The following is a 23,852-nucleotide window of genomic DNA, read 5'->3' on the forward strand; positions in this document are numbered from 1 at the left end:
AGCTGTGTGACACCATGCAATAATCTGGAGTATGATTAATGCGATTTAGTATTTGTGAATAAATTATTTTTAAACAAACATTTAATTTTTTATTTTTTTTTTTTACTCACACCACCAATGGAGTCCCTTCCAGGAAAAATTAATGTTGTCATGGTGTTTAATTATGCATTCCAAATCTTAATACGTTTGGCTTTCTTTCTGAAGTTTGCCCATGATACAAACTTTCCTGAGTTTATAATGTTTGGTTTCAGAATAACTACAATTTACCCTTAGCATTTTATCCCATACTACCATTATATACTTTCAATTTAACTGCATCAAAATATGGCGTGACTGTAAATTTTTCTCTGAGATAGCATTTCATAAACGAACACTAAAAAATCATGAAGATATTATCATATGTTTCCAATTATATGAAGTTATGAAGTATGAACTTTAAATCATTTTTACTGGAATTTTTATAGCCAAATTCCTTTGTATGCTCTGGCTGCTTTATGCCACTCTGGAGCAGCACAACACATACAGAGCTTAGTGTCCAGTTAAGCTGCTTTCATAGCGACTTTGCTTCTTCAAAGCTGTCAGACTGTATGGAACAATTTTCCCCTCCCCCATGTCCTCCCAATTCACACTGCCTCTTGTATCTTCCTGCATTCCTCTGAAAACACCCCAGAATCCATCTTTTTTATACTCCATGCTTCCTTGTACACTTCTCCATCCTATAACCCATATGTTCCCAGGCATTCCCTCTCCCCTCATTTCCCCCTCTTTGCCCAGTCTCTGTTGAGAAGCTGTGGTATAATAGGAAGTTACAGAGATGATTTTTACATTTTCTTTTTAATAAAATCCTTCTTTTAAGAACCTACTCATTTTTCCATTGTCCACAGACCCAGGGGTTTGGGTCTCTGATCACTTTGTAACCAACTGGTTAGGATATTATTCTCAAGCCTCCTCAGGAAAGGGGGAGTAAGGGCTTGGGGGGATGTTTTGTGGGAAGAGGAACTCCAAGTGGTCCTTTCCCTGTTTCTTATTAAATCACTTGGTGGTGGCAGCGTACCAGGTTTTAACCTAAACTGGTAGAAATAAGCTTAGGGAGCCTTCATGCAGGTCCCCACATCTGTACCTAACGTTCAGAGTGAGGAAGGAACCCTGACAACTTCCCTCCTCACCTTCACTGTCTCCACTTCCTATCTTTCCATTTACTTCCTTCCCATTTAGCAAACCTCTGACTCCTCTCTTACCTCCTCTCCTTCAGAGAAAATCATGACAAAAGCTGCTTTCAAAATGGCCACTATCTCCCATATTTCTGAATGAAAGTGAAGCCAACCTTTCTTCAAAGGAAAACTGTGACCCCATGTACTGTCTGGAGGCAGAGAGGAACACTAGGAAGAGGTGAATTACATCAGTCATTTTAACCAAGGGGAATCTGGCCTCAGTCACACTGTGAACAATAGGAGATGGCAGCATTTTGAAAGAGTCCATGGAATTCTCAGGAGGTAGAATACTATTCTGCAGCATTTGCTGAAGGAGAAACTTTCAGTTACGAATAATGGGGGACAATTACCATTAATTCCAACTAAACATTTTAAAAATGTAGCCTAGGCACAAGACTTCAGAGAGTTAACTGTAAAAGGGAAATTTGAACAGTTTGTTTTACAATCTCGGGGGATAAAAACAAGTCTGACACTAAGTAACTACATATCTTAAAGAACCCATTTTTTAGTTAATTTTAACAAACCAACAAATTTACTTTTAAATCCTCAAGAAATTCATTCTACACTCAGAGTAAGTATTTTGAGGAGGACAATGTGCTGTACATTTCATACATAGCAACAGTTTCAATCCTCGCTTTAAGTAAAAAACTCAACTCAACTTTAATTATGGAGTTGCACTGGCATTGCCATTTTACAAATTCATAAGCCACTACACCTTAAGTTTAACAGCTGTCAGAATAAAAATATTTTTATGAGCCAATGCTAAAACATGTTTTCTTTGGCTCCTAGGATTGGTTTGTTTTTAAATTATTGGTATCTACATTTCATACTGAGCAAGCCTGTGTAAAAGAAATTATTTGGAGTGACAAATTTGAGTTTTCTGTGGAAGCTGAGTGAAGAAATTGTAACAACACACCCTTTACATCAAGATATTTTTCCATAAGTAAAGCTCTGTTAGTGCTGCCTCTTTGCTGCCAACTACACTGCAAAATACATTCTGTACTCTTGATATCTCCTGGTGGGAGGTAACATTAAACGAAACAGACAGGCATCAGATCTACACAGAACACTGCCAATAGCCATTTTATTAAAACAATATATATATACTTCTTCATTAAAATGGCTGTTGGCAACATAACCCAGTGTCTGCAGTTTCCTATAAAGCTATAAAATAAAGTTTTCATGTCCATCTGAAAATCCATTGCAACATATGTCAAATAAAGTCTCTGCAGAGAGCTTATGAATTTTGGAAAGCTATTCTTATTGTAGTTGCAGATGTTAGCAAGCTACGTGAAATGGAATATACAAGTCAATGGACTTACTGTGGCTGATTTATTTATTCAAACAGACTATGACAAAAGCAGGGCTTTGGAGCTGTGCTCCAGCTCCACTCCAGCACCAGGCAAAAACCTGCAGCTCCACTGCTCTGGAGCTGCTCCACGCTCCAGCTCCGGGCTCCACTCCAAAGCCCTGGATAAAAGCTGGAATTATTACTCATTGTACCTGCACGCCTCTCCTAAAAGAAAGATGTAGTAGCCTGCCATTTGTTAAGACTACTAAAGTATTGTCTGTGAGATAAGAGTTCTAACCAACTAGAGTCTTCCTTCCATTTCACTGCAGTGTGCCTAGTGATTAGAATACGAGTTTTTGGGTCTGATTTCCCTGGAACTCAGTTTTTGCTTCTCCAATGAATTGACCTTGTTCCCCAGTTTTCCTCATCTGAAAAATGGGTGCAACTCTCAGCCCCAGTAGGCAAGGGTAATATTGAAGTTTAAATGTTTGAAAATGTTTGGCTATCATTAGATTAAAGGAATATATACAAAAATAGTATTGCATCTCCTTGTATAGATATAATAATGCACCCAGCCTGATTTGGAACCTCAGAACAGCTACTTAATTCTTAAAAATGAAACAATAGAAAGAAATGAACAAGGGAGGTGGAAAGAAATAGATACACAACAGAAAGTGAAACAAAATGAAAGGAAGGAAAGGGTAGAGACTACAACACATGCTTCTGAATGATTTTGTATAAGAATTACTTTTGGAAAGCTTTAGAACAACAAAATTATAGGAAACTACTTATGTTAGTACACAATTTTCACTATTTTAAATAGAGATCAATTTTAACACTCAAATGTATTGTACCGAATAATACCTTGTTTTTACTCCCCTCTTCCCAAAATGAAGTTTTTGATGCATTTGGATATTGGTTTTTGTTTTTTTAAAAAGGTTGTGCAAAATACACCTTGCAAAACAGTAACAGCCTGCAAATTAGGTAAGCATCAATCAGAAGTTATGATCTAGTCCAGGGGTTGGAAACCTATGGCATGAGAGCCGATTTTGAGCGGCACCCAGCCGCCTGCCGCGGTTCCGGCCCCAGCCCCATTCAGCGCCCCCGCCCACCTGTCTCCCCTGCGGGGGCAGGAGGCAAAAGCTTGGTTCTGCAGCAGCCAAGTTTCCCCCTCCCCCGCGTCTTCTTCCAACATGGTGCTTCTCTGCCCCCTCCCCTCTCCTGCGCCAATCAGTTGATGGCCCTTGCGAGTGGGAGGGGGAAGAGCGGCAGCATGCAGGCAGCTCCGCAGAGGAGGCTGTCATAAACAGATAGCTAAGGGTTAATGTTCTTTTACCTGTAAAGGGTTAACAAAGGGAACCAAACACCTGACCAGAGGACCAATCAGGAAACAAGACTTTTTCAAATCTGGGTGGAGGGAAGTTTTGGGTGTGAGTTCTTTGTCTTGGTTCGGTGACCCTCTCGGCTCTGAGAGTGATCTTTCTATCTCCAGGCTTTCTAATCTTCTGTTTCCAAGTTGTAAGTACAAGGATAGTAAGACAACAGGTTTATATTTTCTTTTTGTATTTACATGTGTGTAGTTGCTGGAAGGTATTAAATTGTATTCTGTTTGGATAAGGCTGTTTATTCATTTTTTCTTTTAAGCAATTGACCCTGTATATTGTCACCTTTATACAGAGACCATTTTATGTCCTTCTTCTTTCTTTTTATATAAAGCTTTTTTTTTTTAAGACCTGTTTGAGTGTTTTTCACTGGTTAAGGCTAAGAAACGAAGGGAGGGGGAAAATCTCTTTGTGTTAAATTTACTAAGCCTGACTTTGCATACCCTCTGGGTGAGGGGGGAGAGAGATTAGATCTCTTGGTACTTGTGTTTCAAGGACTTGAAGCAGGGAATCTCCCAGAGTACCCAGGGTGGGAAAATCTGAGAGGAGGTAAAGAGGGTGGAATCCCTTTGTTTAGATTCACAGAGCTTGAATCTGTATCTCTCTCCAGGAACCCAGGGAGGGAACATCTGGAGGGGAAGAGGGAGAAGGGAAGTGGGTTATTTCCCTTTGTGGTGAGACTCAGGGCATCTGAGTCTTGGGGGTTCCCCAGGGAAGGTTTTGGGGAGACCAGAGTGAGCCAGACACTGGAATTTTTCTGGCTGGTGGCAGCGATATCAGATCCAAGCTGGTAATTAAGTTTGGAGGTTTCATGCTAGCTTCTCACGTTCTGAACTCTAAAGTTCAGATCTGAGTAGGAAAGTTATGACATGAGTGGCAGTGGTGGGAAAGATAAGATCCAGAAGCCAGTAGAAATATTATTTTCTTTTTCTCTGCTAGGGCTTTTATGCAGAGAGAAAGGGTGGTTTTAAACAGAGCCAGAGAGATTTTTTTTTTCTGTTCTCTGGTTGCAGTTTGGCTTGCATATTAAGCAAGGAACTATTAAGGTTGACAGAGGGTCTTTTGTTAAACTATAGCACTCTCATTGAGAGTCAAGTACCCAGCACAACACACATGCAAATAAAGTGGTTTTTCTGGTTTACTTTACATTCAAAAGATTAGCTAGAAAAAAAAAAGGCACTGTTGCTAGGCAAACCCCAGGAGACAACAGAGCCAGCAGTTCAGACAATAAACACCGGAGGGCACCCCAACACAAGAAAACAGGAACCATGACTTCCAAGGCAAAAAGGGAGGCAGAGGAATAAATCAAAGAAGCAGACCACAGGCGACAAATGGAAAAAAGAGAAAAAGAGGTGGAGCTGAAAGAAAGGGAAGAAAACATCAAACTGGCAGCCCATAAAAGAGAACAAGAAGCCAAAGATGCAGCCCACCAACGAGAACTGGAAAAACAACAAAAACAGAGTGAAGAGAGGGAAAAAGAGAGAAAGCATGAAATGGACTTGGCGTGGGCCAGGCAGGATGCTCCAGCCAGTCCTAACAACCCTGCGCCAATGATCGTTCCACATTACAGGAAATTTCCCACCTACAAGGCAGGTGATGACACTGAGGCCTTCTTGGAAAATTTTGAAAGGGCCTGTCTTGGATACAGCATCCCTGAAGACCAGTACATGGTAGAGCTGAGGTCATAGCTCAGTGGACCCTTAGCAGAGGTGGCGGCTGAAATGCCAAAGGACAGAATGAACAATTATAAACTGTTTCAAATCAAGGCCAGATTCAGAATGGGGATAACCCCGGATCATGCCCGTCGGCATTTCAGAACCCAAAAGTGGAAACCAAGTGTGTCATTTCCCAGACACGCCTACTACGTTGGGAAAAATTATGAGGCCTGGATATCAGGAAACAATGTTAAATCCTTGGACGAACTGCACCTCCTCATACAAATGGAGCAGTTCTTGGATGGGGTTCATGAGGACATAACACGGTACATACAAGATGGAAAACCCAAAAATCTCACCGAGGTGGGGGAGATTGGAGCCAAATGGATGGAAGTGGCAGAAAGCAAGAAAGCTACTGTCAAGGGGAACGAATACCCCAGAGGGCACGCCGACAATAAACCCTACAACCGAGGGCAACCCAAGACCCCACCTACAACCCAAGGAAAGCCACAGACACACTATTCTTCCACCTCACTAGTCTCCAGTAACTCACCTCGACCCAGTGACCAGTCAGCTGGAAGATGCTTTAAGTGTAATGAACTGGGACATATAAAGGCCAACTGCCCAAGGAACCCCAACCGGGTGCAAGTCATTACACCACCATCACCCAAAAGATCCCCAGGCCCAGATGCCTCTCAAATACCCTTGGAGTGAAGGGAAAATTTGACAGTGGGCGGAAAGAAGGTTACTACGTGGAGAGACACGGGGGCACAAGTATCAGCTATCCACCAATCCTTCGTCGACCCAAAGGCCCAAGTGACAACTTACCCCTTCATGTCACAAGCTGTAGACTTGCCTACAGCTGAACTACCTGTCCAGTCCAAAGGCTGGTCAGGAATGTGGACTTTTGCAGTCTATGACAATTATTCCATCCCGATGCTACTGGGGGAAGATTTGGCCAACAAGGTGAAGCGGCCCAAGAGAGTGGGAATGGTTACACGTAGCCAAACCAGGCAAGCTTCCCGACCCATTCCTGTTTCTGAGCCATCCACAGGAAACCCGTCTGTGCTAACAGAGACCCAGACAGAGGTAGTGGACCTGGATTCCCTGCCAACAACGGAAACAGCCACAGCACCTCCAGTCCCAGGCCCGGACCTGGAACAGCCCCCAAAACCAGCACCAGCGCCAGCAATCGCAACCACATCTTCAACCTTACCGCCAGAAGGCGCCAGCAAGCCAGAACTGGCAGAAGCAACAGACAATCATATTGACGAGGCTCAGTCAGAGCCTGAAATAAGTTATGACAGAGGCAGAGAGAGGTAGGGATGGAGCCTTGGGGAAGGGGGTGGAACAGAGCACATCCCTTCCAGCCCCCTGCCATGAGCTGCTCAGGGCAGGGGGCTGGGAGCACCCACACGAGCCAAGCACCCCAGCCCTTTGCCCTGACCCCCACACCTCAGCCTTTTGCCCTGCATCCCCCCACACCCTCCAGCCCTCTACCTGACCCCCCTCCACACACTCAGCCTTCTACCCTGCACACCCCCAGCCCTCTGCTCTGAACCCCCCCCAACACACACACAGCCTTCTGCCCTCTGCCCTGACCACCACACACACTCAGCCCTCTATCCTACACCCCCTACAACCTCCAGCCGTCTGCCCTGACCACCACACACACTCAGCCTTCTGCCCTGCACAACCCCAGCCCTCTGCCCTGACCCCCCCCCACATTCAGCATTCCGCCCTGCAGCTCCCATACTCCCAGCCCTCTGCCCTGACCTTTGAACCCCCCCACACCCAGCCTTCTGCCCTGCACCTCCCACACCCCCCAGCCCTGACCCCCACACACACTCAGCTTTATGCCCTGACCCTTGAACCCCCTCACACACCCAGCCTTCTGCCCTGCATCTCCACAGCCCCATCCCTCTGCCCTGAACCCCCCCGACACACCCAGCCCTCCGCCCAGCACCCCCACAGCCCCATCCCTCTGCCCTGAACCCCCCCCCACACAGTCTTCTGCCCTACACCCTCCCACACACCCAGCCCTCTTCCCTGACCTTTGATCCCCCCACACACACACCCAGCCTTCTGCCCTACACCCCCCACACATCCTAGCCCTCTGCCCTGACCCTTGAACCTCCTCCACCCAGGTTTGGGGTCCCGGCCACAGGCCCTGCTCAGCCCGCTGCTGGCCTAGGTGAACAGAACCCCAGGCTGGCAGTGAGCTGAGCAGGCTGGCGGTGTAAGATCAGCACTATAATTTAATTTTAAATGATGCTTCTTAAACATTTTGAAAACCTTGTTTACTTTACCTACAATAGTTTAGTTATATAATATAGACTTATAGAGAGAGACCTTCTAAAAAAGTTAAAATGTATTACCAGCACGCGAAACCTTAAATTAGAGTGAATAAATGAAGACTCGGCAGATCACTTCTGAAAGGTTGCCGACCGCTGATCTAGTCATTCTTCCTAGATCACTAAATTTCATGTGATCCAGATAACATAATTTACAATTAGGAGAATAATTATAAGGCACCAAGCAGGACTGCTATAAGTTTAGACTGAATTGTTTTTCCCATTACAACCCCTGATTTTTCCAGGCTCAGCTTAGTTTCAAATTGCATCATGATGAAATTTCACAAACTATTAGATAAATTATATTTCTAAAACTTGAAAATTGGTTCAAGTTCTTCAAATATATGAGTCATACAAAACTAATTAAATATTAATGGAGGGGCTTAGCATAAAAATCAAGCAGCTTTATGGGTTGTGCAGCTCCATTTTGTAGACAGTAAGATTATTGTAAATTAAGGTTGTCATAATAGGTTTTTTAATCTATTAAAAATGTTGTTTGGTTTAAAATGCTGTGTGTACTGTACTTTTTCTATCATAATGATGACAATTGTTCCTAGTAAGACACAGATGACAACCAATGAGCTCATGAAAATATTACTACTTTAACACAATAGTGAGTAAACTTCATCTAGATTTTCACTATTGCAGGATGATACTAAGAGTTATTTTTAATACAGAATGTCTTAAGGTGACTTACAATATTAATATGAACACAGAGACCACATTTAAAACAATGTCAACAAAATGGCAAAATATTCTATTTAAATGCATGAAAATAAAGATAAAATATCAGAATAAAATTAGTGTATTCAAACAAATATTGCTACATGGTCAAGATTTTAGTAGGTTCTAGAAATATAATCATTGTTCATAGGCAAATCCTGCATTCAACAAGTACTTGCAAACAGCCAGTTATACACAGAATCACCCAGTTTTTGCACGTAAAATTGCCTAGTATCCAGATATTGATATACACATCTGTTTCTGTATAAAACACTTTAATGTTCTTAACATATTTGGGGTAATTTCTTTGGATTTTAAAAGCCCAGGAAGCCAGAAGTATTTTCTAATCAGATTCAGCCTCACTGTGGAAAGCTTACATTGGAGAAATGTTTAGTTCGCTAATGTCTATGCCAGGGGTCAACAACCTACGGCATGCGTGCCACCTTTGGCACGCGAGCTGATTTTGCCTGGTATGCAGCTGCCAACCGGGGTCCCAGCCACCGGCCCCACTCAGCATCCTGCTGACTTGGGGTTCTGTTCAGTCAGCCGGCAGGAGGCTGAGCAGGGCCGGTGGCCAGGACCCCAGACCAGCGGCAGGCACGCCCCCCCACAGCTTCCCACTCACCGCACTCAGGTTCTTCAGCTCCCGAGAGTGAGAACCGCCAGGACGTGGGGCTCTGAGCCTGCTGCAGGAGGGGCAGTGGCTCATACTCCTGGGAGCTGCAGTGCCCGAGCATGGCGAGCAGGGCACCGGGGGATGAGCGGGGACTGCCGCCCACATGCATCCGCTGCAGGAGCTCCCCCCCACAGTGGGGGAGGGCGCACCGGGCCACAGCCCAGGCAGGCACGTTCCCCAGCTCCCCGAAGTATGAGCCGCCGCTGCCACTCCTACAGCTCCCCCCTCCCGCTGCCTCAGCACTCCATATGGAGTTTTGCCTCCACGTGGAGCCAGCATCTGACTGCCATGGGAATGGGTAAGGGCAGTCCTGGGGGGGCGGGGGGGGGGAAGGGCAGTCGGGGAGCAGGGAGAGGATTGGATGGGTTGGGAGTTCTGGGGCTCCTGTCAGGGGGTGGGGAGTGGCTGGATGGGACGTGGGAGAGTCTGAGGCTTTGTCTGGGGGCAGGGGTGTAGATAAGGTTTGGGGCAGTCTTGGGACAGGTAGGGTCCTGGGGGGGGGTCTCAGGAGGGGGCAGTCAGGGAACAAGGAGAAGGGAGGCTTAGGTATGGGGTGTGGTTCTTGGGGGCAGTTAGGAGCGGGGTCAGTCAGGGGACATGGAGCAGGGCGGCGTTGGGGGTTCTGACGGGGGCAGTCGGGGTGGGAAGTGGGAGGGAGTGGCTAGAGACAGGGCAAGGGCAGGGCTCTCCTCTCTTTTTGATTTTTGAAATATAGTAACCCTAGGCGAGGGGTAGCTGGGGGGCGCATGGGTGCTGGCACCCACATACATCCACTGCAGCCTGCAGGAGCCCCCCGGGGGGGGTGCTGGGCCACAGCCTGGGCAGGAGAGGGGGGTGGTCATGGCTGCTTCCTGCTAGCGGCACTGCTGCCTTGGCAGGGCTGCTGCACCTCTGCACCGCGCCAGCTCCTCCATGGCTGGGGCTCGCTGCTGCCGCAAGCAGGCTCTCCAGTGCCTCTGGAAGGCGGCTCCTCCCTGCTGAGCTGCTGCAGCGGCCCAAGCCGGTGGGGTGGGGAGGGCTCGCGGGGAGGCTGTGCACCCTTCAGGGGAGTTCAGGGGTGGGGAGGGGGAACCTGGCGTGGGGAGCAGCCCCTGAGGTCTACAAAGGCTCACTGGGATTTGCCCCTCAATGAACGGATGTGTGGTGGGCGGGGAGGGGGGGGCACAAGGTGGAAGTTTTGCCTAGGGCACAAAATATCCTTGCACCAGCCCTGCCCCAGGGGGTGCGTGCACCCCAGGTTAAGAACCACTGCATTAAACTGATAAGATCTGCATTTTAATTTAATTTGAAATGAAGCTTCTGAAGCATTTTAAAAAACTTGTTTACTTCACATACAACAATAGTTTATAGATTTGCAGAGAGAGACCTTCTAAAAACTTTAAAACGTATTACTGGCACGTGAAACCTTAAATTAGAGTGAATAAATTAAGACTTGACACACTACATCTGAAACGTTGCCAGCCCCTGGTCTATGCCTATATGTTTGTGTCGGTGTTTGTGTTTAAAGAATACAGCATTATGCACCTGAAAAGTTACTCAGTATTGTAGGGCCTTCCAATAAATAGTATATTTTTTCAATGTTTTACATATATATAGTGCTTAAAGAATGCTGCTGAAGCCTTAACTGATAGTTTTCCTTTTCTAACTTTGAGACCTAAAACAGCAATCTTTTAAAAGGGTGTTACGTTTTATTCCATCTAAAAATGCATAAAAAGAAAATTAAACTTAAAGCTACATTAAGATACATATAATGCATGTGATCTTAATTCTACTAATCCAATGTTTAATTTTTACACATTCATATGTGTATTTCCAAATCACACACATTTAGATGAACAATTATTTGAGAAGTCTTTAGTATAAACAAACAGGGTGGGGTAAAATCAGACTTATCCAGAAAGATATACTGTGTGAAGAACTGGACAAAATAGTTTTAAGATCTGTTTTACAAGATTTATGCCTAGCTACAGAAAAATACAATACTGAGCACCACCCATAAATCAATCCTATTGAAGCACTGGACAGTTTCATGGTATTCCCAAGAAATCCTACTTATCCAGCCAGGATTTCTTGGGGGGGGAGGGGGGGAGAAAATAAAAAAAAATGCCCTGAAAAAAAACAGAACAAGTTTTAGACAGAGCTCTAGTGCTTCCTGCTTCTAGATCAGGGAAAAAAATACTGCAAGAACAGTCTTCTGGTATTCCAGCACCTCCACTTCCAGCCAGAACAAAGCTGTTCTTGGAATACGGAAGGAAGAGGCGAGGGAGTAGAGAATGCCACATTCAACTTCTCAAAAGTGGTATGGCAGAGTCTTGAAGGGAGGGAGGCAGGGATTCTTCCATGCACACAGGCCCTCTCTTGACATGCAAAAACAGTCAGCTTTTCAATCGTGTTACCTCAATTGAGTTACAAGCAGCCCTCAGACATATGACACAATTGGTGCCTTACAATTGCGTCGTAAATCGGAACATCATAACTCTGAGCTGCAATCTACTCTACTGCGGGACCAAGCATCATAAACGCGAAACCTATAGTCGTAAGTCGAATCAGGGTATCATTGTAGAAGCATCGTAAGTGCTTCTGTCGTAACTCAAACGTCAGAAAGTCGAGGACTGCCTGTATTTTAAAACTCAACTGATGAAAAGCCTTAGTAAAATACAGCATAACACAGGAAGCTGTTTTACCTGGCTATGTTGTAGTAGAGGCTCCCCCCAAGTTCTAAAGTCTAATTGAATTATGTCAGATGGTTCTCCTCTATCCACTAATTTATTGACATGTTCAAAGATTTCTAGTAGATGAGACAGGATATTTCTCTACAAAAACCATGCTGGTTGGACTCTTATCACATCATGATTTTCCAACTGTTTTATTATTGTATTTTTAAATAATCATTTCAACCCATGTACCAGGTACAGATGTAAGACTTATTTGTCTGTAATTCTTCAGATTACCCTACAGCAGTGTTTCCCAAACTTGGGACACTGCTTGTATAGGGAAAGCCCCTAGTGGGCCGGGCCAGTTTGTTTCCCTGCCCCATCCACAGGTCTGGCCAATCGCGGCTCCCACTGGCTGTGGTTCACCGCTCCAGGCCAATGGGGGCTGCTGGAAGCGGCACAGGCTGAGGGAAGTACTGGCCGCCGCTTCCAGCGGCTACCATTGGCCTGGAGCGGCAAACTGCGGCCAATTGGAGCTGCAATTGGCCGAACCTACGGACGCGGCAGGTAAACCGGACCAGCCTGGCCAGCCAGGGGCTTTCCCTACACAAGCAGTGTTCCAAGTTTGGGAAACACTGCCCTACAGCCTTTTTCAATAAAGGTATAACTTTTGCTACCTCCCAGTTCTCAGATACAGTAGCTGTTTTTACAGTAGCTGTTTGTACACTTTTACAAGTTCAACTACTTCATAATTAAGCTCTTTCAGAATTATGGAATTTACAGTTCCTGGCCCAGTGACACTATTTTTTTTTTTTAAGTATCATTTGTTCCAGTACCTCCTCTTCTGACACTGCAAAGATGATTACCAGAAAAACAGCACGTGTGTATCTTTCTGCTGTTACTCTTTGTCAGACAGAAGGCAAGCTCAACAGGGTTTGGGAATATTTGCATTGCCTTGAGAAGTTATGTGGCTCAGTAGATAAATTCCCACATGTGACCTTGGGCAAGTCACTTCACTTTCATTTATCTTCTCATCCACTACCTTCTCAACTTAAATTATCAACTCTTCAAGGTAAACACCATCTCTTACTATGTGTTGGTACAATGCCTAACACTCTAGATACTACTGTCATGCAAATAATAAATAATAGATAAAGATTCAACTTGTAATAACAAATCTGAAATGGCAGAATACTAATTCCTTACTTTTAAGTGTCCTTTTAAAAAAAGTGATCTGTTTTTCTGATGTTTACAAACCATAAATATTCCACAAAACATGTTTCTACTTTCTTAACACAGGAAGGTTAACAGGTTCTTCAAAGTGATTCCGGTATTGATTAATGAAAAGGTTTGATAACAAAAGTAATGTTCAGTTTGATATCTAATTTACTGTACTTGATTCTCTTCAGCTTCATGAATATATATGCCTTATAGCTCATGTAAGCAGATAAGAGTTCTTAATTACTACAATGAGCATCTCATGTTAATTATAATGCCCCAGAGTAATAGTTAGTTTGTAGATTCTGTTTTGAATTCAGTTATAATCCTATATAAAAAGAAACACTTCTGAAGAGACAAAGGACTTGCCCCACTGTGAAGTTATAAAACCAGGCTGGGTAAGTAAAGCACTATTACGCTCTACTCATGTTTCTAAATGAAAATGCATTAAACAGCCACATCAGAATTTAATACACATGTTCATGAGTGATTTGCTAGCTAGTTATGACAGAGAAAGAACACCAACATGGCAGTTAACTACTGCACTATGCTCTCAGGTTACACTAAAATGAGTCCTAGATTCCTTCATTATTTAGAAGAAATAGCTTACTCAGAACCCAAATTCATATATACAATATATTCTACGCTTCATATGGCACACTGGTGTGAGCTGGAATATGATGTAGGTGAACTGAGTTGCCTGACTACAAGAGTTACTTTAGCATGGAGCATGTGGAACAAGGAGAAATCAAGTCAGAGTCTAGCTTTGCACCAAAGCCTAAGAGATTTTCCTAGTCACTAGAACAAATAGCATTAGAGCCAACCGAAGAGGCCAGCCAAAAGATCAGCCAAGAAATTAGTCCGAGAGTCAGAGCTTAGCCATCTATATTTAGCATCAACAAAGGCAAACATACAAGTGGCTAATGTTTGGAATGTAAGCAATACAAGAAGGCAGGAGCCTCCTATGTAACAATAAATCTTAGCTTGCATTGCTTTTGAGGTAAAGAATCTAGAAAAGTACTAGGACAGAGTATGGCTTATTCATGGTTACACAAGAAGCAAGGTTGGTTGGCACAAAGTTGATAGCAAGAACTGAGACGTAAATTAACTTAGAACTCCTCTAGGATTTCAAACAAGATGAACAAAATGAAAATGAACAGCCAGAAGTCATTCGTGTACTTGAGTGATTTATCTACATCTAAACATATAATAGTTGTGTGATTGCAGCTAAACACACACAACCTTTGGCTTTTGTTCAAGTTCAGATGGTACCTTCCTTGCAATTAATGGTCAGTGTAATTTGTAATGTTTACGTCTAGGACTACCCAAAAAAGTTTACAAGAATCCTAGATGAACCCCCCAAAATTAGAATAGTTAAAAACAACTCCAGTGTAACTGTGAATATGAGTGTGTGTGTTCTCCCCACTTACCACCCACCCATTAGACAGAACCCCATTTGGGTTTGGGAAAGTATCACATGTGGTAGGAGTATCACAATAGAGACAACCTAACCTGAAGTGTTTAACTGGAACACACTCTGTAACAAGTTGTACCAATCACAGCAAGAACAAGAATTTTCATGCTTCAGTTTTATAGTGTTGTATCTGTAGCAGTGTTAGGCTGATTTATGAAACTGCAATTTCTTGAGGATCTCCAGGGTAGTGACAGGGTGAGGAGGGGACTAGAGTTGAAACCGGATCTCACCTTAGGGCTCATCTACATGAGAATTTTTGTTCCGTTATACCAGTATAATTTTACCATTATAGTTAAATCATTATAGTTATATTGGTATAAAATCTCTGTGTGGACAATCTTATTCCAAAATAAATTGTGGCTTTAGCTTAAAGTACCTCCAGAAAGTGACAAAATTAACCAGAAAAAATCCCTTTCATACCAGACTAAGAATGTCCAGGTGGGAGTTATACCTGTAAAATTACAGCAGTTAAAATTCACAATTTACATTATACCAGTATAAGTTTCTCATACAGGCAAGATGTAAGGGTTGCCTAAAAGGCCTACTCACTTTTCCCCATGCTCAGAACCTACTGCCTACCTAGAAGTCTACCATACTGGTTCAGACCAATGATCCATCTAACAGTATTCAAAAGAGGTGCCAGAAATCCTGCAGGCATATAACTAACCTTTTGAATCCTACTTTTCCTCAATGACATGCTGTGGCAATGAATTCCACAGGCTAACTGTGCGTAGAAAAAGAATTCTTATTATCAGTCTTCTATTTGGCCCTTTTTCAATTTCACTGAATGCTTCCATGTTCTTTTATTATACAAAAGTGTGAACAGAAGTAACTAATTTATTTTTACTATATGATTCTCAGAGTGAAAGAACACACAGTTCAACATACTTTTATTTGTAGTCATGCCTTTTTCACCCTTCAATTTTCGAAGAAATTATCCCTTGTGGAGTTGTTTACTTCAGAGACACAAGTTGCAATCATATGCATGTAAGCAAGGATCAGCACAATATCTAAAATCATAGTTGATGATTTGATACATTTGTCTCACCTACAGGCAGCAGCAAATAGTTTCAACATATCCTTTCTGAATTAGTTTAATAAGGAGACACAAACAACTGCAGCTACAAGATATTTAACTACAAGGGTTGCTCTTTCAACCGAATAGCCGTAGCATAAAGGAAAAAAAAAAAAGATTTTCCCAAACATCTTCAAACCAGTCTATCAGCATGCAAGCCCCAGTGTACCATTTTAGCAAGACTATTAGTTATACAGCAATTGTAAAATAAATTGACAAGTATTGCTTCCCAAATAAATACTGCAATTATCTAAAGCAGGGGTAGGCAACCTACGGCACAGGTGCTGAAGGCGGCACCCGAGCTGATTTTCAGTGGCACTCACGCTGCCTGGGTCCTGGCCACCAGTCTGAGGGGCTCTGCATTTTAACTTAATTTTAAATGACGCTTCTTAAACATTTTAGAAGCCTTATTTACTTTAAAAACAACAGTCGTTTAGTTATATATTATAGACTTATAGAAAGAGACCTTCTAAAAATGTTAACATGTATTACCGGCACACGAATCTTAAATTAGAGAGAATAAATGAAGATTCGGCACACAGCTTCTGAAAGGTGGCAGATTCTTGATCTAAAGTCAAACATTAATATTAAATTTCTATTCTGGTAATGCCTTCAGTGTGCTATCCACAGACACAGAAAGATAAAGCCCAGGGTCCAGAAGAGACTTGTGTTACTTGGCAGAAAACCCACGTACAACTTTTCCACTCCCATTTTTAAGAGAATTTATCATGAACTTGTTCATGTGGAAGCTTGGTTTCTCACCTGTCTGTTCCGTTCGTCCATTATTCTTGTGATTTGTATTTTCTTCCTCCCCATTTTCACTCTCTTTCTTTTCCCTTTTTACAATCCAAAACCACACTAATCCAAGAATTCTCACTCTTCAATATACTAACACATGGTACACAGTTCTTTTCCACTGTTTCGGCTTCCACCCAATGAAAAGGTTGCTGCTTCTTGTTACAAAAACCTAAAATAAAAAGAAATACTGAAATAAATTTTGTGCCTTCAATATTTTCAAAGTTACAATTTCACATCAAAAATTGTGTTTGCACATTCAAAGCAATTCTTGTAAAGATGGACCAACTCATCTCTCTCTAATCAGACATCCTGTCCATTACTATCATACCAAGCAAAAGCAAGCAATGACTGTAAATTAAGCATTTGAGCTGTTTCACAGAACCTATGACCAAGAGTCAAGTGATCAGTGATTTTGGATCCTCCACTGGGACATGTTTAAAAAAGGACTGATTTTCAGACGGTGCTCAACACTGTGTGAAAAAAATAAGTCTCTTTCAAGATGTCTACAGTTGAGCAGTCAAAACCTGGGGCACCCAAAAAATTAACTTCTGAGAATCATCATCTAGGGTTTTGGGAAATTTAACCTATTTTTTTTAAAAGGTAACTTATTAAAATATTTGGTCACAGACACATGACAACCCTTTAAGTTATGTTCTTTGTAAAGTTTATATAAAGCATAGTGCAGAGATCGGCAATCTCTGGCACATAGCCCACCAGGATAAGCACCCTGGGTGGCCGGGCCAGTTTGTTTACCTGTCACGCCCACAGGTTCGGCCAACGACAACTCCCACTGGCTGCAGTTCACTGCTCCAGGCCAATGGGGCCTGCGGGAAGCGGTGCGGGCTGAGGTATGTGCTGGCTGCCACTTCCCGCAGCCCCCATTGGCCTAGAACGGCAAACCACGGCCAATGCAAGCCGCAAATCGGTCGAACTCGTGGACCTGGCAGGCCCGCCTGGGTTCTTACTCTGGCAGACTGCGTGCCAAAGGTTGCCGATCCCTGGCATGGTGTCTTGCCTAAGGTTGTTTGGTGTTATTTCACCTTTTGAACAAGCAGTCAATCTGAAAAAATAAATTTTCCATCATTATTCAAGCTCTGACTGTTGGAAACAAAATTTAAGGTTACCTTTTTAGCCTCAATTAATTTCAAAATTCAAATCATGTCTCTTGCAACATTATTATTTAGAGTTCCTCAGCATACATAAACACAGGCCCTGCATTTCAAAGAACTTATATTTGAGCCACAGCTAATATAATTTATAGAATCAAAATACATAGGCAAGAAATATCATATCAAACTTGCTGGTAAGGTGGTCAGCTAGGGAAGGATTAAGAATAGGTACTCTGTTGCAGAAATCATTTTGCCAAAATATGCTAATAAGCATAAGGAAAGATTAAAACAATTAGGTAAGAATTGGAGTAATAGATTAAAAATATTCAGATACTACAAGGATGAATATACCTAAAGAAAAAAATTAAAAAGATAAAATGCAGTAACAACAATATAAAATGAAAAAAAAGGCTTAAAAATAAAAATTGAAATAGAAGGACTAAGATTGATATTAAACTAGTAAAGACAAATAGCTAAGGACTAAAGCCACTTATTTTTATTTAGATTGTTAATTCTTCGGGACAGAGGCTATTGTATGCCTTTGAAATTTGAGTGCCATATAAAAACAAATCATATTTTTGATATCTTCATCCACCACTACAATTCAATTTCCCCAAAGTATTATTTCACAAGTATGGAGATGCTGATGAATAGGTGAGAAAATCTCAAGGTTATGTTCACTACAGTAACTTGCAACTTTTCACACATCTACTACCAAGCCAATTACCAACAACAAATCCTCATGTTTAAAAAGATTTGCAGTGGATGCACACAAACTGAAAGGGCGACGAAGTCAGATGCTTAAATATTTTACTATCACACATGAACAAATGATTTATTTTTAAGGAACAAAGCATTACAGACAGACAATTACCTAAGTCTTGGAAAACCATGCATTAATACTGTCAACTTTTGACGATGCTTCTCCCCAAATCCTCCCATTATCAACTAAACTGTAGGATAATATAAGACAAAGTAACAGAAGACCAGTGGAAAACAGATTTAACTTCTCCAATATTAATTGTGTACTTCAATGTGTTACCTAACTTGTTGCATGCAGTGTCTTTGTAACCATGTTGGCCCTAGGATATCAGAGACACAAGATGGAGGAGGTAATAACTTTTATTGGACCAACTTCTGTTGGTGAAAGAGACAAGCTTTCAAGCTACACAGATCTAAACAAGAGCTCTGAGTCTCTTTCACCAGCAGAAAGTCATCCAATAAAAGATATTATCTCATCCACCTTGTCTCTCCAATACCCAACTTGTGTAATTCAGAACAAAAAACTTGAACTTGGATACAACTCATATTCTGAAGACCTATTAGTTGATATAAATGACAAAGAAAGGGGTCAAAATAGTCGTAGTATTGGGTTTGTAACCGTCTCCAAACTTCCAATCCTGAATACTTTTTGAAATTGACCCCTACATATATTTTAAGAGGACTGTCACAAATATCTTATTCTTTTAGCCATGTGTAGAAAATGGTGCAACCATGCCACAAACCATCTCACAGTTAATAAGTAGTGACAGAAAGAGGTGATTAGTCACAGACTGCACTTCACTATGTATTCACCCTGTGCAGACTATAGAATCATGACATTCTGATACTGACAGCTTAAAAAGAGGATGGAAGAATATCACAAGAAAACAAGATGTCATTTTATATTTATTTGACATCAATGACGTCTTTCTTGTTAGAGAATCACTGAATGCTCAAAAGACATGGAAGACAACTTATAATTAGCACAAATAGGCACAAAGACTATGTTAGGCCCATTGCTTAGGAGGATAAAACAGAATCACCCTGTATGCTATGGGTTAATTATATGTCAAATAATCAAACTGCGGAATATCTATAAATTTGCATCACCACATATTCTGTACTGCACTGTAAGAGAATAGTATTTTCTTTCAAAGAAACTGCTGCTGAAGACAACTCACTAAAATCACAGTTGTGACCATAAATTCACTTTGGTATATTCCTGTATCGTGAAAAGCTTCTCCCTCCCATGCTATGAACAAAAATTTGGGCCAAGTAATAATACTGAAGGTAAGTTAGCAGACACATATCCATAGCGTGGGAATTAAGGGTGCAGAAGGTGCTGCAGCACCCCAAGGTTTTATGCAGGGTCTCGGCAGCAAGCTGCAGGCCTGGTCTACACTACGCGTTTAAACCGATTTTAGCTGCGTTAAACTGATTTAACGCTGTACCCGTCCACACTACGAGGCCCTTTATATCGATATAAAGGGCTCTTTAAATCCCTTTCTGTACTCCTCCCCAACGAGAGGTGTAGCACTAAAATCAGTATTACTATATCGGATTAGGGTTAGTGTGGCCGCAAATCAACGGTATTGGCCTCCGGGCGGTATCCCACAGTGCACCACTGTGACCGCTCTGGACAGCAATCTGAACTCGGATGCAGTGGCCAGGTAAACAGGAAAAGCCCTGCGAAATTTTGATTTTCATTTCCTGTTTGCCCAGCGTGGAGCTCTGATCAGCACGGGTGGCGATGCAGCCCCAAATCCAAAAATAGCTCCAGCAGGGAGATACTGGATCTGATTGCTGTATGAGGAAACAAATCTGTTCTATCAGAACTCCGTTACAGAAATGCCAAAGCGTTTGAAAAAAAAATCTACAGGCTACACAGTGCTCTGTGACAAGCGTAACGGGAAGCCAGAGACTCAAATGGATGCTCATGGAGGGCGGGAGGGGGTACTGAGGACTCCAGCTATCCCACAGTCCCCAGCAGTCTCCAAAAAGTATTTGTATTCTTGGCTGAGCTCCCAATGCCTATAGGCTCAAACACATTGTCCGGCGTGGTTCAGGGACTAGATAGTCAATTTACTTTCCCCCCGCCCCCCGGACGTGAAAGAAAAGGGAAAGAAATCGTTTCTTGACTTCTTTCAATGTCACCCTATGTGTACTGAATGCTGCTGGTAGACGCGATGCTGCAGCAGTGAAGGGCAGTATCCGCTCCTCTCCCCTTCCTGGTGGTAGATAGTACATGTTTGATAACTGCTGAATACCCCTGGCTGGCCTCAGGGGCGCCTGGGTAAAAATAGGAATGATTCCTGGTCACTCCCAGTAGATGGTACAGAACGGCTGGTAACCATCTTCATCATAGCAACTGGGGGCTGAGCTCCATCAGCCCCCTCCCTTTCCTATGTAAAGAAAAGATTCTGTCCCGCCTGGACTATCATAGCAGCGGCATGCTGGGCTCCTCTCCCCCGCACCGCTTAATGTCCTGTCTGGACTGTCTTGGCACGGGGAGGCTGCCTCCCCCTCACTGTATCTCACTAACACGTCACTGTTTCTTATTCCTGCATTCTTTATAACTTCATGACACAAATGGGGGGGACACTGCCACGGTAGCCCAGAAAGGTTGCGGGAGGAGGGAAGCAACAGGTGGGGTTGTTGCAGGGGCAACCCCCGTGAATGGCATGTAACTCATCATTTCTGCGGGATCTGACACAGAGCAGCTGTGCTCTCTGATAACTGCTTCTCTAGTACACTTGCCCCAAATTCTAGGCAGGACCGACTCTATTTTTAGAAACCATAAAGGAGGAATTGACTCGGGGAGTCATTCCCAGTTTTGCTTTTGTGCCCCCGGCCAATCTCAGCCAGGGGCACCCATGATAGCAGCAGACAGCACAGAAGGACAGATAACTGTCATCTCATTGCCAAATTACACTGGCAGCAGATGGTACAGAACGACTGGTAACCATCTCTGCTATCATGCAAAAGCAAATGAATGCTACTGGGTAGCGCTGGAGTATCGCCTCTATCCGCGGCATCCAGTACACATACGGTGACTGTAAAAAGAAAAAAGCTGAACGGGCTCCATGGTTGCTGTGCTATTGCATCTGCCAGGGCAATCCACGGAAAAAGGGCGCAAAATGATTGTCTGCCGTTGCTTTCACGGAGAAAGGAATGACTGACAACATTTACCCAAAACCACCCGCGACAATGATTTTTGCCCCATCAGCCACTGGGCTCTCAACCCAGAATTCTAAGGGGCAGGGGAGATTGCGGGAACTATGGGATAGCTACGGAATAGCTACCCACAGTGCAACGCTCTGGAAATCGACGCTAGCCTCGGACCATGGACGCACACCACCAAATTAATATGCTTAGTGTGGCCCGTGCACTCAACTTTATACAATCTGTTTTATAAAACCAGTTTATGTAAAATCGGAATTATCCCGTAGTGTAGACGTACCCCCAGCCTCAGCCCCACTACCCCTCTCCTAGCCCCTCCCTCCTCCATTCCAGAGACACGGCCCTACTCCTGGCCCCAGCTGGGGCAGGGGACAAACAGGGTAAGAGGGCTGGCTTTCAGCACCCCCACTATTAAAAGTGTTCCAGCACTACTGCACATATACATGATCAGAGAGCACATTATATTTCAAACAGAGTAAAAATGAAATTAACATTAAAACCCCAGTAATTTCAAAGTTAAGGTTGCATTTCCACTAGTCATAGAACCACACCCTAGCAACTACTACTACCTCACCTCTGTAGAAAGGCAACAGAAATGAAATCTCACACTGACATGAATATCAAGCATTCCATAAAATAAAATGGTCAGTGTAAGCAAAGAAGAAAAACTGCAGTATTTTCTGCTTCAACCAGAGAATACTATGTTTGCAACTCTAATGGGACAAAATTAAGATCAGAATAGTTTTTGAGTATGATCTCATATGAAACTGATCTTAATTCTGAGTCTCCTAGCTTTCTACTTGTCTTGTTTTAATTTAACATTTTTAAAAACAATGTACACTAAAAACACAGATATCTTAAAACACTGCTATCTTCATTTGACGACCAACACAACTGGTAGTTAAGCAGTCTTAAAATATAGTGTGCCGTAGGCAAAAAAATAAAAATAAAAAAAAAATCTATCAATCACATGTTCTCACTAACTTAGATTCATGTAAACTACTAAATTTGCAATTGTTTTCTAAATGCTCGAGGAATGTATCACTTTAACACTAACTAATGAAATCTGTGCTATTAAGAAAAATGACTTTAATGATTCAGCAAAACCAAACTACACTGGTGCCCATACTGCTGCCCATTTAAACAAAGCTGTCAAGACCGAGGTCAAAATTAGACAAGTTTAACCAAATTCTTATTTTAAAATTATTGTCCTTGTTTTTCTTCCTTTCTGTTTTCTCTGAACTTGTACTTTACCATCATGATTCCAGATTATACTTGTCAATGAACAACTCTAATATTCCAGTTTACTATAATGTACCACAATACACACAAAGAACAAATAAGACAACTTCAGATGATTTGCACAGCTCAAGGTTCATAAAAACTGTCATTTATGTGGAAATGATCTTATGGAGAAAAGTGTTTTAAGAATCTCAAAAATGAACTAATTTTGTAGTTTAAAAAGTACACTTACACACTACAAAATATTAAATATTCTTAAAGCAAAAAGGTAGAAGAGGCAAAATATAAGATGCATTTTTGTTTTAGAAAGTTAAGAGAAAATAAAGAAAATTATGTAGTGAATGTTCTCTACTATTCAAGCATGGAGAAGGGAAGCCAAAACTTCTGAGTTTTATACCAAATTCCTCAAAGCAGTTCCTATTTGACTCTTAAGCAAATGACTGCCTTTCTGCACCTCAGTAAAACAGGAAGCTACCTCACAACTATGTATAGGCTTAATATTTATTAAAAAAAAAGTTGAAATTTTTCAGTGAAAGGTAATATAAAAGTTATCAGTTTGTACACACAAAGTTAATAGAGAGTTTAATAAAGTAATGCACAGTGATAATGGTCAGCACTTTAGTAAAGCCTGAAGCTATAAAATACTCAATATTGCAACCCTGTGGCACAATGTATGTCTACACTATGAAGACTACACAAGCATAGCCCTGTAGTAAAGACTCAGCCTACACCAACCAGAAGGAGTTTTTCTGTCAGTATAGGAACATCATCTTCCTGAATGAAGCTATGTCAATGGAAACCCTCTTCTATCGGCATACTTACATCTACATTGGTTTTTTTCCCCCAGCATATCTATATTTGTCACAAACAGATGGTTAAGGGTTAATGTCTGTTTTACCTGTAAAGGGTTAAGAAGCTCAGTAAACCTGGCTGACACCTGACCAGAGGACCAATGGGGGGACAAGATACTTTCAAATCTTGGTGGAGGGAAGTCTTTGTGTGTGTTTGTTTTGTTCGTTGTTCGCTCTTGGGACAAAGAGGGACCAGA

The 23,852-nt window shown here is 42.4% G+C and overlaps 1 protein-coding gene across 1 annotated transcript in view; it reads right to left on the bottom strand.

The window, feature by feature from the left end:
• MEF2A (myocyte enhancer factor 2A) overlaps positions 1–23,852 on the bottom strand; it is a 170,114-nt gene that overhangs the window by 91,259 nt on the left and 55,003 nt on the right. Inside the window, 1 exon segment of the mRNA XM_030576754.1 lies at positions 16,476–16,680. Coding sequence (XP_030432614.1) covers positions 16,476–16,529 — 54 coding nt within the window. The 5' untranslated portion in view covers positions 16,530–16,680.

The sequence above is a fragment of the Gopherus evgoodei genome, chromosome 10, assembly GCF_007399415.2.
Source record: "Gopherus evgoodei ecotype Sinaloan lineage chromosome 10, rGopEvg1_v1.p, whole genome shotgun sequence".
Lineage (NCBI taxonomy): Eukaryota > Metazoa > Chordata > Testudines > Testudinidae > Gopherus > Gopherus evgoodei.